The sequence below is a fragment of the Cheilinus undulatus genome, linkage group 21, assembly GCF_018320785.1.
Source record: "Cheilinus undulatus linkage group 21, ASM1832078v1, whole genome shotgun sequence".
Taxonomy (NCBI): domain Eukaryota; kingdom Metazoa; phylum Chordata; class Actinopteri; order Labriformes; family Labridae; genus Cheilinus; species Cheilinus undulatus.
Genome location: NC_054885.1, coordinates 35,929,606 through 35,949,720, shown reverse-complemented (window position 1 = coordinate 35,949,720; position 20,115 = coordinate 35,929,606). Strand labels below are relative to the sequence as shown.

The window sequence follows — 20,115 nt, the reverse complement described above, 5'->3', positions numbered from 1 at the left end:
AGTCCACCAGTGTTGAAATGAGATATACTACAAAATATTCAAGACTTTTAACAATTGTTTGTCTTTTAGGGCATTTAAGGGCAGTCAGACACTTTTTTACCAAGAAAAATGACAAATACACTCGCTAAGTTTTCAGTATTTGTGGTGCATTTCTTTTATGCAATTGTGCTTTGGCTCCCTTTATCAACACCAGAGGTTCTAGCTTTATAGGCACACAAGGTTTAGCAACATTTGGGAAAAGCAGCTTGCTTTGTTGCTATTTCTGCAAAGCTTCCCACTTCTGCACTTAAGAGAAAGAAGAAATCAACTCTGAAACTATCACACCACCCTGCAGGGATGCAGCATCATTCTCCATCTGCTGTAGTTTTACTGCAACTATGATAACCAATGGTTCAATCAATCAAATCAGGACTGAGGGAAATGTTTCCAACATGCTACATGGCTTTAGCTGAAGTAGCTTGTGGTGCTGCTGTATATCAAAGTGTCCTTAAGAAGCTTTGAATGTAAAGCTGTGCTCTGGTTGCAGCTTCTGGTCCTTAAATATAACCTTAAAGGCCAACTCTCCCTGCTAAAGGTCTCCATTACAGTCATCAGAAACACTTTCCTTCCCTGCAGTGTAAAAAACAACGCTTCTCCTCCATGTACAAAGAAAATCTTTCATCACATGCTGGTTGTTTTTAGCTGTAGCATGCTGCCTGTTGATAACTCTGGGCTCTTTTCTGGGGTTTGGATTAGTGCAGGTTTCACTCCACGTGTCCAACAGGGAGAAAAGCACAAGCGAGAAACTTTAGAGCTCAACAAAGACCTGCAGTGTTCACCCCACCTCCCACTGACCCTGTGTGCCTCCCCACAGCTCCGATACTGTCGGCGTCCTGAGCAGGAAACTTTTTTAAAACGGGTGACTAAAGAGCTCATTGATAATGCTGGTAGGGAAGGAGACTCCTGAGGACAGTGATAATCAGAGGGCGCATCCTCTCTCTGACACACAGGCTCTATCAGAGCTCCCTCCTGGGGCTTTGTCACAAGATGAGTTTAAATGGTTTCAATTCACAGAACATTAGCCCATTCTTCAAAGAAAGCATTTTTCTGTGGAAAAACATGCCCAAACTGGTTCAAAAGTGAATGCTTTTCACCAACTATCTCAGCAGAATGATTCGACATTTATGTAAAGACCAAACTTTAATAGGAAAATCTGCTATTGTCACAAGTAGTGACGAGATGATTACATGGTGTCTCTATTAATTGCAAAGTAAAAAGTCATGGTTAAGTAATCACAAAGGTTCTGTTACAACGTGTGCTACTCTGAAGAAGCTGTCTGGAGCTTTGTTTTTGGTGCAGCCTGCAAAGAAAGGAAACTGACAGCTGGGGCATCGTGTTTATGCATCTATGCTAAAGTGACTTTGACGGGCAATAGCAGGGAGATGAGTGTAGCTTTGTATGCACAAGTATGCACTGAATCAGACGAGACAGGGACCACGTCTGTAAAAGCAGATGGGAAAATGTTACTGAAACCCAAAGTAAGAATACAACATGCTACCTGAGTAATTTACATCAATAGAGAAATTATTTAAAAGAGAAATGTTCCTCAGGATCTTCAGCCAGAGAAGGTTTATGTTCTCCCATCTGTCAGCAGTAAACAGTTGGCATTATGGGTAAATACGGCTGGAAAAACACCATGAACGTCAGCAACATTAGCAGTTAGCTGAGTTATTGTCATGCTACACATGGTGTTGTTGTGCACATATGAGGCATAACCAAAACCACTGACGGTTGAATGGGTAAATAAAAGTACTAGTAATGTAACAGTTGATATCTGACAGACAGTTTGAGTTTCATCTGTCATGGTCGATGTCCTGTGCTTTTTAAAATATTTTTTTTCATAGATTTGTTTTTGGTGTTGGAGAGAGTTTTTTTTCCCTTCACTGCACCGGAGTACTGGCAGTCATGGTTGCAGCTCGGTAGGCATCACAGCTGCAGCCGATGTTTGGGTAATCAGGATCTCCTCCTTTACTGACACTGGCTGTGTCCGAAACCACACACTTATTCCCTACTCCCTATCCACTATATAGTGAGCAGCATATAGTGGACTATATAGTAGACTCAACTGCAAAACACTAAAATGATTTCGGACACTACTCTGGCCGCGGGCGATGATGTCATTGCCGTCTCACAATTAAAACGTTTAGCAGCAACAGCTCGTAAATTCCCTTGACAACGGCTGAGGATCGAAATTAACAGTAGAATTTAAATGAAAACTGCTACAAAATGTAATGTATTTTCAAAAAAATATATATTCTAATAGATAAAAAAGTTGTCTCTATTGTGACAAAATAATATATATGTTTTGTGTGTATTATCCCTTATTTTTGCAAAAAGATGATGGTCACTTGTCTTGTAAATATTGCTGGGCTAGTGACCATCAGTCGTTCACTACTTTTCACAAGGCATTGTGGGATAGAATGAGTGCACTACATAGTGAATAACAATGCTCACTCAGAATTCGGACACCACTACAAAATGGCTTGTTCACTATATAGTGCACTTTATAGTGAATAGGGAGTGATTTCGGACACAGCCTCCGTCACCCATTTATGCCACATTTTTGCTAGTGTTTTGCCAAGTACTGTTCATTTTTGCCATTTTGTCAATTTCTGACACTTTTAACCACTTTTTCCACTTATTGTCCAATTTTTGCCACTTTAAACACATTGTTGCTGCTTTCCCCCAATTTTGCTAATTTTCACCCATACTAGCCACTTCTTTTTGCCACTTTAAATCAATTTTAGCTGCTGTTCACCCATTTAAGCCACATTTTACCAGTGTTTTGCCACATTATGATCATTTTTTCCACTTCTTGTTGCCACTTTTGATCCACTTTAGCTACTCATTGTCCAATTTTTGACACGTTTAACCCATTGTTGTCACTTTCCCCCAATTTTGCCAACCTTCACCCATGCTAGCCGCTTCTTGTTGCCACTTTCAATCAATTTTTTCTGCTTTTATCCATTTTTAACACGTTTAATCCACTTTTGCCACTCCCCTCCCCCCATTTTGCCAATTTTCACCCATTCTTGCCACTTCATTTTGTCACTTTTAATCCATTTTTGCTGCTTTCTGTAAATTTTTTGTGCTTTAAACCCACTGTTGCTACTTCACCCCAAATTTTGCCAATTTTTGCCAATGTTTGCCACTTCTTTTTGCCACTTTTACCTCAACTTTTACTTCCTTTTACATAATTACGTAACTCTCCTCTGTCAAAGTTGTCTTAGATTTCTGCTTTGTTTTCTGACATCCCAACATTTGCACATCATGGCTTAGCTTTGACGTCTGTCATTACTTAGTTTAATATGCCCATTCACATTGAAGGGTTTACGTTGCTCTGTACAACAGCAATAATAAATAAAATCCATTTTTGTTGCTTTGATAAAAGTGGTTATTATTCAGGTTAAAAATAGAGTATGGTTAAGACATCTTAATTTTAAAATGGACCACGATTTGCTGACCTCCACAGGCCCCCAGGTTGGCTGGGCCCCAGAAAGCTCTCCCCTTTATCCCCTGTTATGAGGGCCTTGGTTGTCAGTATCAGCTTTGCCCACCTCAGCAGGAGAGAAATGAAACTTAAAACTACAGGTGTGATTAGAACCCAGAGACTCATCCAAACATTGTTTCATCTTATTCTCAGACAGAAGCTGAGTATGGGGCTTGTTTAGGGGGATAGGTGGGGTTGTACCACCTGGATATGTATTTAAATACATTTTCCCTTTTAATTTTGTCATACAGTTGCCTTCACATTCACATGAACGGGCAATTTAGAGTCGTCAATTAACCCGACAGGGGTGTTTTTGGACTGTGAGAGGAAGTACCCAGAGAAAACCCATGCATGCACGGGGACAACATGCAAACTCCACACAGAAAGGTCCTGTCTGAGGCAGCAGTGCTAACCGCTGCACCACCATGCAGCGGGAATCCACTTATCATCATAATTTTGTCCTCATTTCAGCTCTAATGCAAAAAAGTTATACATTTTTAAAAAAAATTTCTGTTAAATTATTGTTTTAAAAATATTGTATCCAGTTGAAAATGTTTGAAAATGCCAGATTTCACATTAATTTTAAGGTTAATATCAGGGCTAAAGCTCCCTGTGTTCTCTAGTGTAAAGAGGCGTCTGTATCACCGAAGTCTCAGTGCATTCTGGGTCACAGAGCTCACACTAACTAAACAGCGTTCCTGAAAAAGTCCCAAGCCACAGCTAAGTGGTAGTTCTCTTATAATAACAGTTTTCCTTTCGCAGGCTTCTGAGATCTGTCGTCAAATTTCTCACGTCAACATAAAGCGATTTTTTTCCCTACAAAACAAAACGGATCCACTAATTTAGGAGAGATGTTAAACAGTTGTTCTGTGTTTGATTAAAGAGGATAAACCTGGAACCAACCCAAGTCTTAAAAAGCTTCATTAACCTTCAGATTTCATAACCAACACATAAAGGAAAGGTTTATCATGGCAATTAAGAAACCAGAAGCAGCATCATAACCTAATATCTACAACTTTAACCTTATTGATTCAATCTTTAGCTTGGCTGTAAAAACTTGTTATTGATGTTCGCTGAGGGCCATGCAGGCCAGGCCCCGTCCTGTAAAGAGAGGGCCGTCTGTGCTCTGATCCACTCCTCCACAGCTTACCCCGACATTTTCACCCACCACAGAAATCTACTCCTGTGGAATTTCCTCTCAGACGGCCAGTGAATGCCCTTAACATGCAGCTAACAGACACAGAGACCAGAGGGAAAGACACTCTACTTCTGGGTGAAATATCCTCAGTCACAGAGTAAAAAATGACTCAATTGTTCCTTTACAGAAGACATTCTTTCATTTGAGAAGAAAGCATAAGAGACCGCAGTCAATGAGCTGTAAAAAGCGACACTGTATGACTGTGTGTTTTCATTGCGCTGACCGGAAAGCCCAGGTCAACGATCTGTGTCGGTTTGTGAGGGTGAAGTCACAGCTGAGGTCATCAACCTCTCGGGCATCATCAGCTAACAGCACCGCAGACTGAATCACACTCAGTAATGACAAAGAAGGCGCTGATGGCCTGGCGGTTCAGTCACGACCTGTGTGTAGAGTCCTCTGAGAGGGTGGCCCAGGTTCAAGTCCTATCTGTGGCCACTTTCCTGCATGTCATTTCCCACTCTCTCTGCCTGATTTCCTGCTCTAAGCGCTGTCCTGTCAGGCAGAAAGCCTAAAAATAAATCTTTACAAGGTACAACAATGAAAAAATGGACTCTTCCTACTTTCAGGCGGGTCCACAGAGTTGGCTGGGCCCCTAAAAACCCAGAGAATCCCCCCCCCCCCAGCTGTGATTTATATACAATGTCAATGCATGGGTGCTGGATCAGTAGCATTGGTGCTAACAACCTGGCTAACAGTTTCCTCATTATGGAGCTGAGAAGCATGTCAAACTATTATTTTGTCTGATGTTGAAATTGTTGAATCCACTTTTTAACTTACTTTCAACCAATTATGCCACTTTTTGCACCTTTAGGGAACTTTAAACCATTTTTACCCATCCACCTGAACCCATTTCACCACTTAACATAAAATTTGGCACTTCAGACTAATTTTCAAACCATGTTGCCAATTTTTGGCCATTCTAAACAAATGTCATCCATGTCTTATGGAAGAGGGTAGGTCCACTAAAAATGAAGATTTTTGAGACGCAATTTTTTTTTTTACTGGTAAGAAAAAGAATTCTGAGTTTAAAGTCACAATTCTGACTTTTTTTTCTCACAAGTTAAAGTGGTCCTAATGAAGAGCAGCTAGAGTAGCATTTTTCAACTAATTAGGTTAATTAGCAACAGGCCAGTCACATGACTGAGTTTAAAAGGAACATTTTAGAGAGACTGGGTCTCTCAGAAGTAAAGATGAGCAGAGGTTCAGCAATTTAAAAAAACTCCATATTGTTGAACAGTTTTAGAAAAATGCGAAGAGTTTGAATGTCTCACCATCTACAGTCTATAACATCATCAAAACATTCAGAGAATCAGGAAAAATCTCTGTGAGCAAGGGATAAGGTCAAAGGTCAATATTGGATAGTCGATCTTCAGGCCCTCAGGGGCCACTGCATTAAAAAAGGCATGATTCTGTACTGGAAATCACTGCATGGACTCAGGAATCACTGTCTGTCAACACAGCTCACAGAAGAAGCCATATGTAAACATGATCCAGAAAAGCTGCAGTTTTCTGAGGCAACACTGAAAACTGTTCTGTGGTCAGAGTCAAAATTTGAAAATCTTTTAGAAACCCCAGATGTCATGTCCAGGGGACTAGAGAGGGACCATCCAGCCTGTTATCACTTCAAAAGCCTACATCTCTGATGGTATGGGGTTGCATTAGTGCCTATGGCATGGACAGCTTACACACCTGGTAAGACACTATCAATGCTGAAAAGTAGAGAGAGGTTTTAGAGCAACATATGCCCCCATCAAGACATGTCTTTCAGGGAAGACCTTGTATATTGCAGCATCACAATGCTAAACCACATACAGCATCCATCACAACAGCGTGGCTTCACATGAGAAGGGTGCTGAAGTGGCCTGTCTGCAGTCCAGACCTTTCACCAATACAAAATATTTGCACCATCATAAAGGAAAAATCCAGCAAAGACAATCAAAGGATTTTGAGCAGCTAAAATCCTACATGAGAAAGAATGGGACAACATTCCTCTCCCCAAACTCCAGCAACTGCTCTCCTCATTGCTTGGGCGTTTACAGACTGTTGTTAAAAGAAAAGGGTTAATAAACAATGGCAAACATGGCCTGTCCCTACTTTTTTGAGAAGTGTTGCTGATATCAAATTCAAAATGAGCTGATATATTTCATTAAAAGGTCAAATTTCTTTTCCATCGAGATTTGGCATCATTGCATTCTTTTGTTTACATTTTACATAGTGCCCCAACTTTTTTGGAACTGGGGTAAATATTCTCTATGCCTAATATGTCATCATTTTAAACTGAGAAAATGTCTAAAATTCTTTAAAAATAAAATATAAATAGGTGAAATTGTAGTTTGTATAACTCTTAATAACTCTTTGGGTGTGATTCTAAGTCAGGTGATTTACAGTTTTCCACCACAGCAGCATGCATGCTGTTTTATGTTAGCCCTGGGTTTTACTGTAAAACAAATAAACTGAACTCCACTCTGCTGCATCTGTGCCATGCTGAAGTCAGTGAGCCTCACAGAGCCATCCATCATGATGTGTGCTGGTGACACAAAGGTATTACAGCACACTGAGGCCAACCAGGAGCAGCACACGCCACTTACAACAACAACAGGAGCCTTTAATGTTTTTGTAACACATGAGCGAGAGATGGCTGTAAGCATGACTTCAGGCCACATGGTTTAAAAACACTTTTCTCCTGAATGCCACTTATCTCTCTGCTCTGCTGCACTGTGTAAGCTTTCAATGCAAAAAGCCAAAGAGCCAGCAGAGAGGCAGAGAGGCAGCGTACATACCACAAGCAAACCGGTGTTGACAGAGGGGCAGCCCCGGACAAGTGCGGATGCGTCTCTAATGGCTGTGTGTTTGTGAGAGACGGGAGACAGATAGTCAGATAGACGACAACTCGGGGGAGAGGTGTCGGCCTGTCAACCCCCCCAGCCTTCTCCCCTCTCTGAGTCCATGGAGGGGAGAGAGGCCGAGGATGGACGAGCTGCTGAGAGAGAGAAAAGGGGAAGCAGAGCCGGAGGATGGAGGAGGAGGAAGAGTGGGAGGAGAGGGATGACAGCGGGAATCTGAGGGCCAGGGGCAGAGGGGGAGGTGTGCCAGGTGTTCCCCCCACAGCCGTGGTCAGTTGCTGCCTCCTGACGCAACATACAGTAAACACTGACACTTGTATAGCTCCTCAATGATGCAGATGGTTCGAAAGTAAGCTTTCTTCTGAATGCACCTTTTCTCTCCTGCAAACTTGACAGCAAACTAGAGGTATGATGTTAAAAATACATCATAAATAACAAGTAAATGCATGTTTCACAGGGCCCAAAATCCCTTACAGCACCCCTGAATAGCAATATTACAATGTTTCCCCACACAGAGACAAGCGTGTGGGCCACTGCAAAATGTTTTTATCTGTGCATGATTCCTTACTGTGAGCACATGCAAAAGAGAAAGAAAAAGAAAATCCAGCTTGTATCCTGTAGCTTTTTTTGCCTTCATTTAGGTCTTTTCTGCAGGAGCTAATTCTGCTGCTAATGCTGCTTATCACTCTAGTTTTGGAGGAATGTTGCAATACTGTTTAGTGCAGGCTCAATGTGAGAATATACTCACTTATTTTGCTGTCTCTATAGAGTACTAACTTCTAATTCCCCTCTTCTAGGGTGGCAAAAGGAACAAAATATAATCTGAGTACACAGGTGCATTGCTTTTTAATGCAACACCTTAAATGTTGCTGAGAAGTATGGAATTGTTGGCTCAAATGCATCAGCATGAAGTTGTATCAGCCTGTTTTTAATTTAAAAATCTGGTCTTTTTTGGCTGTAAATTTTTAAATGATTCTGACTTCCTGAAGCAGCAGAAGCTAAGCGGTACTGTACAGATACTAGAGGCCTACATACACAACACAAATAGCTAATCAACTATTAACATGGCAGCAACTCAATACATTTATGCATGGAGACTTGTTGAAGTTCAAACTGAGCATCAGAATGGGGAAGAAAGGGGATTAAGAGAGTATGAGCGTGGCATGGTTGTTGGTTGTTGGTCTGCTACAGCAGCAGAACACCAGACTGGGTACAACTTCTGTCAGCTAAGAACAGGAAACCAAGGCTACAGTTCACACAGGCTCACCAAAACTGGACAATAGAAGATTGGAAAAATGTTGCCTGATCTGATGAGCCTTGATTTCAGCTGCAACATTCAGATGGTAGAGTCAGAATTTGGCATAAACAACATGGAAGCATGGACATCAACATTTCAGGCTGGTGGTGTGATGGTTTGGGGGATTTTTTTTCTTGGCACACTTTGGGCCCCTTAGTACCAACTGAGAATCGCTTAAATGCCACAGCCTACCTGGGTATTGTTGCTGACCATGCCCATCCCTTTATGCCCACAGTGTGACCATCTTCTGTAGCTACTTCCAGCAGGATAAGGCACCATACCACAAATCATTTCAAACTGGTTTCTTGGCCATGACAATGAATTCACTGTAAATCTTCAAAAGACCACCTTTGGAATATGGTGGAACTGGATCGTGGATGTTCAGCTGACAAATCTGCAACAACTGCATGATGCTATTGTGTCAACATGGACTAAAATCTCTGAGGAATGTTTCCAACACCATGCTGAAAGCACAAGGGGGTCCAAGCTGTATCTAGCAAGGTGTACTTAATAAAATGGCCAGTAAGTATATTTTCAAGAGAACCAAAATGTGTAAGGTGGTCTTACATTTCTTTGTTTATAACACAGGGTGGTTATCCTTTGCAGGACGGGCCCCTTATGATAATAAATAAGGAGATGAATGAGAAGTGTACTCACTTCTGCAGGGATCACTCCAGTGCTACACATCACCAACAATGAGCATCCACCACATCATAGTAGAAGTGGAACATTTCAAATAGCACATATTGTTATTTGAGTGTCTTTAATGTACTACTGGAGAATACAGTGTAAATCCATGTGTTGTAAGATAGTGCATCACTAATTTTGTTGAAAAACACTTAACATTTTTGTAAAGAAGTGTTCATATGTGAATAAAGTATATGCATGATGTGATGCAGGTTCACTTTATCAGGTGTGTGAGGCATTAAAGGCAGGTTTTCTACAAAACTCTTGATATAAAAGAATCTGCTTCTGATGTAGAAATGCTATCTGAATAACGTCTGGCACACACTGCAAGATTACTGTACAGATTTAGGTCAGATTCACCCTTCTAATAAATCAGAAAAAGGCTGAATATTTTGAGATTATCAACTAATTTTCCTGTGGAGTGTGGGGTTAGAGTAACCTATCCTAGGGGTTCATGATATTGGTATCAACAGATAAAAGATAGTAAAAAGGTTAATTATCAGTAGACACTCAAGGGGGCCCATTGTGAGGCCTGAATATTTTTAATTAAGCTCTAAATGTAAAACAACACTCAGACAGTCTACATCCACGCTCCTCTCTCAGCTCTGCTTGACTCGGCCTCTCTGCACAGGAGACACTTGTTGTTCTTCATGATGAAAAAACTGTATATATATATCAGTATCAGCTAAAATCATCCATAATCCTTCCCTCACTGATCTTCTTGGGATACAGTCTGAGACACACCGACTTGAAATTGTAAATATTAAACATGTTTTAAATTTACATCCAGAATTTCTGCAAGCATGAGCAGGGCCGTCACAAGGAATGGAACAATGGCCAATCAGGAGGCAAGCTGATCAGAGGAGGAAGCACAGCAAACACAGCCATGGCAATGATAGTGAGCGTGTAGCATAAAGCTAAAGATATCAGAAATGGAGGATCAACTTGTTGATTTGTGGCAACAACACGAGTCCTCAGAGTTCTCCCCATGCACAACAGAATTTCTGAATGCAAATATTGAACAATTTCAGATTGGAGCATGCCCGATCATCTTCTGAGCTGATCAGATAGAGAAAGCTCACCCATAACACACATCACACTCACAAAACCTGTTGAGATAATCTTTAGAATCAGACCCAAAATCAGCACAATTATCCTGTAGTGTGTGCCAGTACTGATGCAGTGCTTGTGCACTTCCTAAGCACTTCCATGGTGACCCTTAAGCATGGCACCAAACCTCCACAGCTCTGCTGCTGTTTTGTGTGCAGCCTGTCACTCTGACATCTCTTCATTGGAGCATGTCCATAGGATCCCCTTGCTGCACGTGTGCAGACTTATGGCCTCTGAATGCATGTGCATGCAACTTCACAACAACAGATGAATTACTGATTAATAAAGTAAATCTTCTTCTTGATTTAACAAACACTTGCAATGTGTCTAAAATGCAGATATTGTTGCAGCAATGTGATATTATCTTGCTTTATTAATTCCAACTGCTATAAAGAGGTACTTATGGCTTTGTTTTTGTGGACTAATGCACAGATGATTACTTCCAGTACAATGCAGGCTGTAAGAGAAGATCAGGTTTCCAGGCATGTGCAATTTCAATATCAGGTTTTCATCTGATAGCATGAGTCTTTGACAGCCAAATTTGCTCCAAAAATTCCTTGCATTGCAATATGCATTGTAGAACTAATCCACATCTTGCAAATTAGGGATGCACAATAATGGATTTTGCAGATATGCAATACACACAAAACTTTTTTTTTATTATAAAAACACCAAGAATCTCTCGTGCAGAGAGAGGCTGAGTCGAGTTGAACTGAGAGAGGAGTGGGGATGTAGACAGTCTGGTAGCTATTTTCTGTTTGGGGCTTCATTCAAAATGCTCAGGGCCTTCTTGAGTGTTTGATGCCCAGGGAAACCACCTGTATCTGATGGTACAGTGGTAGAATTTGCCGGTATATATGTACCGATGTATCTCCTTTAAGTGACAGCAGAAATGTTCATATTGATGCTGATATCATGCCAAAATATCATGCATCTCTATTGCAAATCATAAAAGTCTGCAGATACAGTATCCTATTGCAGCATTCCCATCATGCCGTATTGTCTGCCTCCTTCCCACCCAATACAAAACAAACTTCTGGATCCAAACAAAAGTTCAAACTAAGCTAAAAGAGCAAAACTTGTAGCACAAACTTTGAAAACACCACAGCACACTGCAGACGTCAACAATCCCCTCTCACTCCATTTTTCCAGATCTGCTCCGTTCCAATCAAACATGTGGAAACCATCTATAGTGTCCTCATGGCAGGGTTACAGAGAGACTGGCTCCAAAGAGGGACAACAAGAAGAGAAGCAGAGAAGAAGAAGACAGACGACTAACCTTCAAAGTCTGATATGATCCCCTCCAAGTGAGCGTTGACAGTAGAATCAGACATTTTGGGGAGCGGGTGTGTGAGTGTGAGAGCAGGAGGGTGTGTTTAATCTCAGAAGGAGAGGGAGAGCTGGGTTCCCTTTCCCCAGCCAGGAAAAAGTCTTCCAGGGGCGAAGTCCCGCTTTCAAACAAATCCCAAATTAGGAGGCCGAGCAGGAGAGAGGAGAGGAGGGGAGCGAGACAAAAAAAAAAATAAGAGCTCACTGATCCAAACCCGGGCTCTGTCTCCTCTCTCTTCCTTAAAGCTGCAACTCCTCTTCTCCTCCTTCTCAACTTCCACACTCAGGAATGAGGCAGCGATGTCGACCCCCCACCCTCCCTCTCTCTCCCTCTCTCTCTCTCTGTATCTCTAACTCACTATCTTCCCTCCCCCCTTTCCTCCTTCCCTCCACTCCTCCCTCCCCTTCTGCAGCCTTCCTCTGTGAAAGCTCTCATTTTTTTAACTGGGCTGGTCGAATTATACGCATGCTGACATTCAAACACACTTCCTGTAGGCTCAATCACAAGACTCACACACTGGAGTGGGAAAAAAAGTTTTAACTCTGATTTTTTAAAGAGTTGAATCAGCTAAAATCAGCCTCCTGTGAACAAAAATCAAAGTCTCAGCGTGAAGTCTCATGAAAAAAAGGCGAGTATATCTTACAGTAGACAGGTTATTAACAGATAAATAAATCCAGAGAGGAGTCAGAATCCAACTATGCACTAATATGGTCAGGACGTGCTCACACAGGCGGTCAGCCAATGGTCTGACGTGCTGGTTCGCTCTGGAGGCAGACATCAATAAATAAGTAGCCTAATGACTTAATGACCATGTGAATGAGCCTCTCTGTGTGAGGGGGGAGGACACGGGCGTGGGTCACTGACTCTGTGTCAGTGTGCTTGGGAAAAACGGATGTGGCAGTTTGTGGGAGGCCTGAATGTACAGTGAGAAGTTTTCCAATGACTGTATGCCGTTAATGCCTCAGTCACAACAATTCTGAGCATGAAAACAATGATGCACTAATTCAAAGATATAAAAAAATACCCTCTTAACTTCTTAAAAACTAGCCTCTATGTAGGATTTCTAATCGTAGATTGAATGCCCATAATTAATAGAGTATGTCATATTGCAGAGAAGCCTTGTGAGATTTGTTAAGATTTTTACTTGGTCAAAATAAATAAAGTTGGTGTGAAAAAACATCACTCCTGTCCCAAAAAAGTACAATTTTAAAAGGACTATCCCTTTATAATAAAGCAGTTGTAGCTCCAGTTCACCAAAAAAAAAATAGAAAAACACCTTAACATTACCTGTGCCAAATTTTATGCTCATAAAGCAATCCAGAGCAAAATGAGAAATGTTTAAATGACGACCAATCAGGTGCAATCTCCAAACAACCTTTCAAATCAGATGAATTGTCCTGATCCCATGTCTGCTATCAGGTAAGTCTGAAATAATACCAGGTGTGAGAATGGACACTTGACCAATCAGCATCATTTGAGGAGAATGGGCCGGTAGCTACAGGTGTGGTTTAGGCCTCTTTTACACGGCAATGTTTTACTTCATTTTCGTTTCCAAAAAGTTCCACATTCAGACAGCAACGTTTTCAAAACGATCTCCATTCATACGAGACTGCGGAAAACACCAAAAACGATGCAGTATACATGCCAGGCCAGTAGATGGCGGTGTGATTTTTGTGCCTGCACCAGATCCTGCCCTTTTAATGATTAGCACCTATGATAGAAATCAGGATGGAAAAATATACATGATTTCATTTTTGAACTTTCTCCGATTTACTCACTACTATTTAGAACAATCAGGAAACGCCAAAAGAACATTTCACCAATGAAGAAGTTGTGCTGGCTCCTGATTCAAAATGTTTAGGGCTGGTGCATAGATGGCCTAGCGGTCTAAGGCACTACCCATGTACGGGGGGGTCCTGGGTATACCACATGTCTCTCCCCACTCTCTTTCCCATTTCTGGCTCTATCCACTGTCCTCCTCTACCAGAATAAAGGCACAAAAAGCCCCAAAATAAATATATATACTAAACAAAACAAAAAAAAAAACAGTTTAAGGCTCACGGCAGCGCCCTCCTCAGTGCAGTGCCTAGGCGACCACCTATCTCCCCTATGTCAGGGGTGTTCAAACTATGGCCCAGGGGGACCATATGGGGCCCGCGTTCCAATTATAATTGGCCCACATAGAAATAAAATGAAACATGGCCCATTGTGGGACATTAAATTCTGTAACTCTGTAAACAAACAATTTGACAAGATGTTTTTTTTGTGACTAAACTGAGACAAAATTGTAAAAGAGAAACTAAAAAAATGTGTTATATTGCCCTGAAGGATTATAGCAGAAAACAGTGGTAACAATAGTGTCCAAGGGGTGGGGCCAGGGTCCACCAGGGCTTCCTGACATCTGATTGGCCACCCCAAAACCCTTAAAAATGATTTGTGATTTACCTTTATCTCACCATTTAGGTGTACTCAATCAACAAGCATATTTTGACCTACATTCGATTGGTTTATACTAACTCTAATATGCTCAAGGTTAGGTCTATGAAAGTGGCCCCACTGTCCTTAGAGGAAAACGTTTGGACGCCCCTGCCCTATGCCCAGAACCCACCCTGACACGCATCAAAAGGGGTACAGTCTTCAGATAAAAGTCCCCATTCTTTGCTGTTATACATTTAGATTTTTAGTAAAGATTAATGAAGTATCCTCGTCTTTTTGCATGGCAGGTTTATGTCCCGGTATATAGGATGAGTTCATTCTGATGGACTGAGCAGCCTCCATGTGTTGTGTTTTACTTATAAAAAGAAGATGATAACGGTCAAAGTTTCATGCATTTTTACACAACAACACAGTATATTCTAATGTGCTGTATCTGTGAAGTTTCTGAATGTTTATTTCTTTCTTTCTAGAAATCCCAGGCTGAATTGTCTCATTTAAAGTTACTGCTAGTATTTAGTCATGGCTGCGCTTCAAAGTTCCTTGAGTATCGTTTAAAATTAGATATCCTAATTTGATCTAAACTCTCTCAGTGTGTGACGTTTTCAAGTTTAAGGATATCCGATTCAGTTAAAGGAACATCCTCCTCATGCTGTTTCTTTATTACTTTTATTGAGAGCTGACTCTGACATGAGAGGAGGCCCCGAGGGAGCTGAAGCATCACTCCTACAGGTTATAGAGGCAGTAAACCACTCCTGCTGGCATTTTCACTGTTTTATCTATTTATCATACAGTCAGCATTATCACACGCTCTTTTAACTGAAGCTTACAGCTGTGAAGAAATACTCAGCACCTGAGGTAAAAGTGAGACGTTAATGAAGCGAGAAATGTGTCTGAGGATGACGGCGAGTCAAAGATGTGACGGGAGATTTGGATTGGAGCTGTAATCGATGATTCAGTGTGACAGAAGCATCCCTCAGAAGTCTCTGTCCCACATGTGATTATCATAAAGTGTTTGGAAATAAGAAGCTGCGTCTCACTGCCAATTTGTTGCTTACATTGGCGTCAAAGTTTACATTCAAGCGTGTTTACTGTTCTCAGAGGCTGATGTACACAGATGTGCATCATACTCATGCACAGATTCAATGCTTTTCAAGGTTTTACTTTCCCATGACCTAAAACTAGAACAAAAAGACTTAAACTGCAAAAACTCAAATCTTAACAAGTTTGTTTTACTCATTTTTTAACCCAGGGGAACCAAACAGCCTCTAGACTGGGAATCAATCCTGCAGCCAGTGTGTTGAGGATTATAGCCTCCATTTATCTGAGCCTGCTCTAAACCCTGAGCTAGACCAGGGTACATTTATTGATTAAATTAGCTAAAACGTGTTATTTCAAGACACTTTACCGGTACAATATTGTACAACGGCACAATGGGACTGATAATAATAATTTTAAAAAGTAATAATAATAATAGAAAAATAATTACAACAACAACAACAATAATAACAAAAATGATAATAATAATAATAATAATAATAATAATAATAATAATAATAATAATAATAATGTGGCTGTCAAAACATTAAAAATCTTAATCACAAATAATCTCAGAATTTCTGTCGTTAATTGTGATGAATCACATCCTTGTTATTGCATTTTAAAATTGCATACATATATATATGTATGTATATTTTAAATTTCAAGCTAAAAAAATTTGGACCTTGATGTATTGCCATTAACTCGATTAATCTTGACAGCCAAAATAATAATAAAAACATACACTTATAATTAAAAAAAATACATTTTTTTAAGATAATGAGCACATACATTTATAGAAAACAACATGTAGGATTATTGAGTTTGTGAAGTCATGAATTTACAAGAAAAATATAAGTTTTTAAATTTAAAAAGACAACATTTTCAAGCTCATTAAATATAAAAATATAAATTTACAAGAAACAAACTTCAAATTTATGAGTTCATGAAGTCAAACATTTACAAGAAAAAAAATCTAAAATAACAGGTTTTACTGGGACTGATCAATAAGGAAATATTTGTGATTCTGGCTAAGAATCCTGACGCTGTCATTATTATCCAGACGTAACTCTAAACTGGAGCTATTCAGAAAAACAGCACAGAGATGGCATCCAGAAAATGCCTCTGCTTTAACCAGTGTTTTGACTTTGGTTTCTTATAAAATTTACGACTTTATAACATTGCACAATTATGACTTTATATGCTGACATTTTCCAGTTTATAAAGTGAAAATTTACGACTTTCAACCTGAAAAAGTCTGAGATTGATTTCTGGTAAATTTACGACTTAAGAAACTAAGAAAATGTGAGTTTTTCATGCAGACTGACAAATCTTTTGTCTTTTCTTTTTTATTGTTCAGAGTGGCCCTAAGGCGTCTTTTTAACGTTACTTGTTCACTGGCAGATATTTTTACTATTAATTTAGCCCTCATGGTTTTGTTTTATGTGTCTTGAGGCATTTATGAAACACGTGAGGTGAATGAGGATCAAAATAAGTGTAAAGAGACCTTTATGATTTGAAAATAGACAAATACAGTTGCAAAGGTTTGAGTTTTTTCAGCACATTTTGCAGACAAAGTCTGTTCCCAACATGTGTACGTGAAGCCAAACATAGTAAACAATTATTTAGGGACACAAAGCGTGTGTTTAGATCGTCTGGAACCATCTGAAGAGAGAAAGAAAGCTTTTCAAAGATTCATTGCCTCTCTTAAAAGCACATAAACTTTCAGCCTCTTTCTATGAAGTGACTTCTTCCAGCAGGGGGCAGTGCAGCTCCTATAAATAAAACATGTCACTACAGGCAACTGTGTTAGTGTAAGCAGTGTTAGAGTATACAGTAATGTGATCTGGAGCAGATAAAGATGGAGACATGAGGAGAATCTGGCTGCAGACACACCCTTAACCCACACAGAGAGTCCTGCCATGTGTGTCAGATTCCTGCTCTCCCTGGCACCCACCCACTCACCCACCCACTCACCCACTCACTCACCCACTGACAGCAGCAGATGCATGCAAAAATATGAAGCATGCACCGAGCCCAGCACCCATCCCTTTGACTCAAACACGCACACGAATAAAAGCACACTTCCTTCCACTGCATAACCCTGCAAGCCTCAACAAGCTCAGACAGCACTAATCTATCTGCAGAAACAACTGTCACAGCAGGAGAGGAGATGAGTGTTTTTGTCCTGATCTGAGAAAAATCATGCAACAGTTGTAAAGTATGTGGTCTGCTGCCATGAAAACAATCTAACCTCACATTATCAGAACAAACTGTTGGCTTTAGAAGCAAAAATAACAGCCTGAATGTCTGATTGTTAAAGGTTACATCAGGTCATGTTGGCTGCAAAGATCACTGGTGATGTCTTTAGCTTCTTTTAGAGTGAGTTCCCCTGAACTGACTCTTCTTTCTGGTAAACTCTAGAGCTGCATCACCTTTGTTTTTCATTTCCCATCATTTAACTGTATTTATGGGCCTGAACCTGATTTTAAACCTTCCTTTGTTGAATATGTTCTCTGCTTTAATTGTAATGGAGCACTGATTAAAGTCCTGAGGTGCTTGAATGACAGAAATCCGTTCCTTATGAGAGCAACATGGACGCATGTATTACAGATTAAACCATTTTTATTGTTTCTGATTTAAAAAAGTGCAAAAATGAAGAGGCAGAGTTGAGGAAGTGACAGGCTGGTCTCAGGATCCACAGAGCAGGGAGATGGCTGGTGCAGAGGCATGTGGACCTGCTGCTGTTGCCCTGGCATTGCTCCAGCACCTGCCCCTCTAGCCTGTCCTCTGTTTATAGACGTTCCCCTCGTCTCTTCCCGCTTCATTTTTCAGCTCTCATGAGGGTCTTTTTACAGCCAAGGTGGTCTGGATTTATCCGGGGAGTTCTTTGTGTCTGTCTTTCCTCAGCTGTACGCCTCAGTGCAATATGAAAACCAGTAGCTGACAACTGATTCACAATACACTAAGCCTGATGTTAAACAAGAGAATTTTTTGGTGTATGCTCTCAGTGATGGCTTGTTTTGTGGGCGGAGCCTATCTGGTGGCAGACAGTTAGCTAGTAAAACCCTGCAGTCAGTTCACATCAGGGAGTTCTGGATGTCTAGACCAGTGGTTTTTCATACTTAATGGCAGAAATCTCAGTCTCTCACTAGGCCTGTGCTAAAAAAAAATGATGCGGCAACATATCATCACATGCACCTTGCAGATACGTGTGTCAATACAAATTTTAGAGCAACGATATGGCCTTAAATGCTGTGACGGAAGTTTTATCATATACATCTCCCATGGTGCAATTGAAAAGGAGCCAGACGAAGATCCTGAAAGTTGGGGGTTGTATATGAGCAATGCAGCCTGTCTCAAAATAAGATAAAACACTGCAGCAACACCAGGCAAATTAGCAGCTACCAACAGCGAAGCTCCCTGGACTATTTTGTGTCATCCCGACCAGCACTAAATAATGCTGTTAAGTCAAAATTTCCAGTGCATCCACAGAGGACCCTCCCTAACGCCAGGACCACCTGTCCCAGATGTATATGGCTTTGTGCAGAAGCATCTGCTAAATGGCACTGTAACATTCATTAGTTCTTACTAAATGGAGTGGCAAGGCACACTTGGCAAGTCTAGGTGTGCCAGAGGAATTCGTACTACCGAACATTTTCACTACAACTTTATGAAAAGTACTGTAACCAGGTCTGCCAACAGCAGAATTAGCTGAGCCCCTGAAAAACCCCAGAAGATGGGCCCTCCCAGTGCATCGTGTTGGATCAGTAGCATTGGTGATAGCATCCTCGCTGACAGTTTCCTCATTTTGCAGCAAAAAAGTGTGGCAAGCTATTGTTGGGTTTAGATGTTGAAGTTATTTATTTGTACTACTCAAAACCCACCTGTTCAGGATAGCTTATTTATTGTAATTACTTTGTCCCATTTTATACTGTGTTAGTTTTTAATCTGATGTTTTTATCTGCAAAGTGACCTTGAGTGTTGAGAAAGGCGCTTATAATAAAATGTATTATTATAATTTATTATTAGTTTGAACCAATTGAACTACTCTTACAACCAGTTTTTGGCACTTCTTTTAGTCACATTTAACCCATTTTTTTGCCCTTTTCCCACTTTGTATCCATTTGTGGCCCATTTTCACCTCTTCTCTTTGCCACTTTTAACCTATTTGTCTTGGTTTTTTTCACCCAAACCTGCCACTTTTGACCAAATTTTTGACTTTTTGCCCAATTTTGCCACATCTTTTTAATCACTCTAAACCCACTGTTGCAATTGTTTGGCCACTTTTTGCCCAATATTTTAAGTTTCAATAATTAGCTATACCATACCAAAGCACTAATTAAAAAAAACATTTTTTCTGTTGCTTTGATGAGAGTGTTTTATATTCAGGTTAAATATATTGGTTATTACAGCTTAACTTGACAACGGACTGTAGTTTGCCTGACCTCTATGATCCCCTAGTTGGCTGGGACTCAGAGAGAATTTGTCCTTTACCCCCCTTATGGGTGGCCTTGACGGTAACATTAGTTACAGTCAATTTTGTATTGATATTAATACGGTTTGCCTTGAGATTTTGGCTTAACCTTAGGTGTGCGTTGGGCAAAAAAAAGATTGAAAACCACTCGTAAGATTGTAACCATTTTGGTA

General features: G+C 40.5%; 1 protein-coding gene across 4 annotated transcripts in view; it reads right to left on the bottom strand.

The window, feature by feature from the left end:
- Nucleotides 1-20,115, bottom strand: part of LOC121529223 (septin-9-like) — a 136,000-nt gene that overhangs the window by 79,119 nt on the left and 36,766 nt on the right. The window contains exon 1 of one of the 4 annotated variants that reach the window (XM_041816988.1): nucleotides 11,944-12,298. The exons of the other annotated variants lie outside the window; for them this stretch is intronic. Within the exon in view, the coding sequence (XP_041672922.1) occupies nucleotides 11,944-11,998 (55 nt within the window). The 5' untranslated portion in view covers nucleotides 11,999-12,298. Of the gene's footprint in view, nucleotides 1-11,943; nucleotides 12,299-20,115 lie in introns of those variants that run through there. 4 annotated transcript variants of the gene reach the window in all.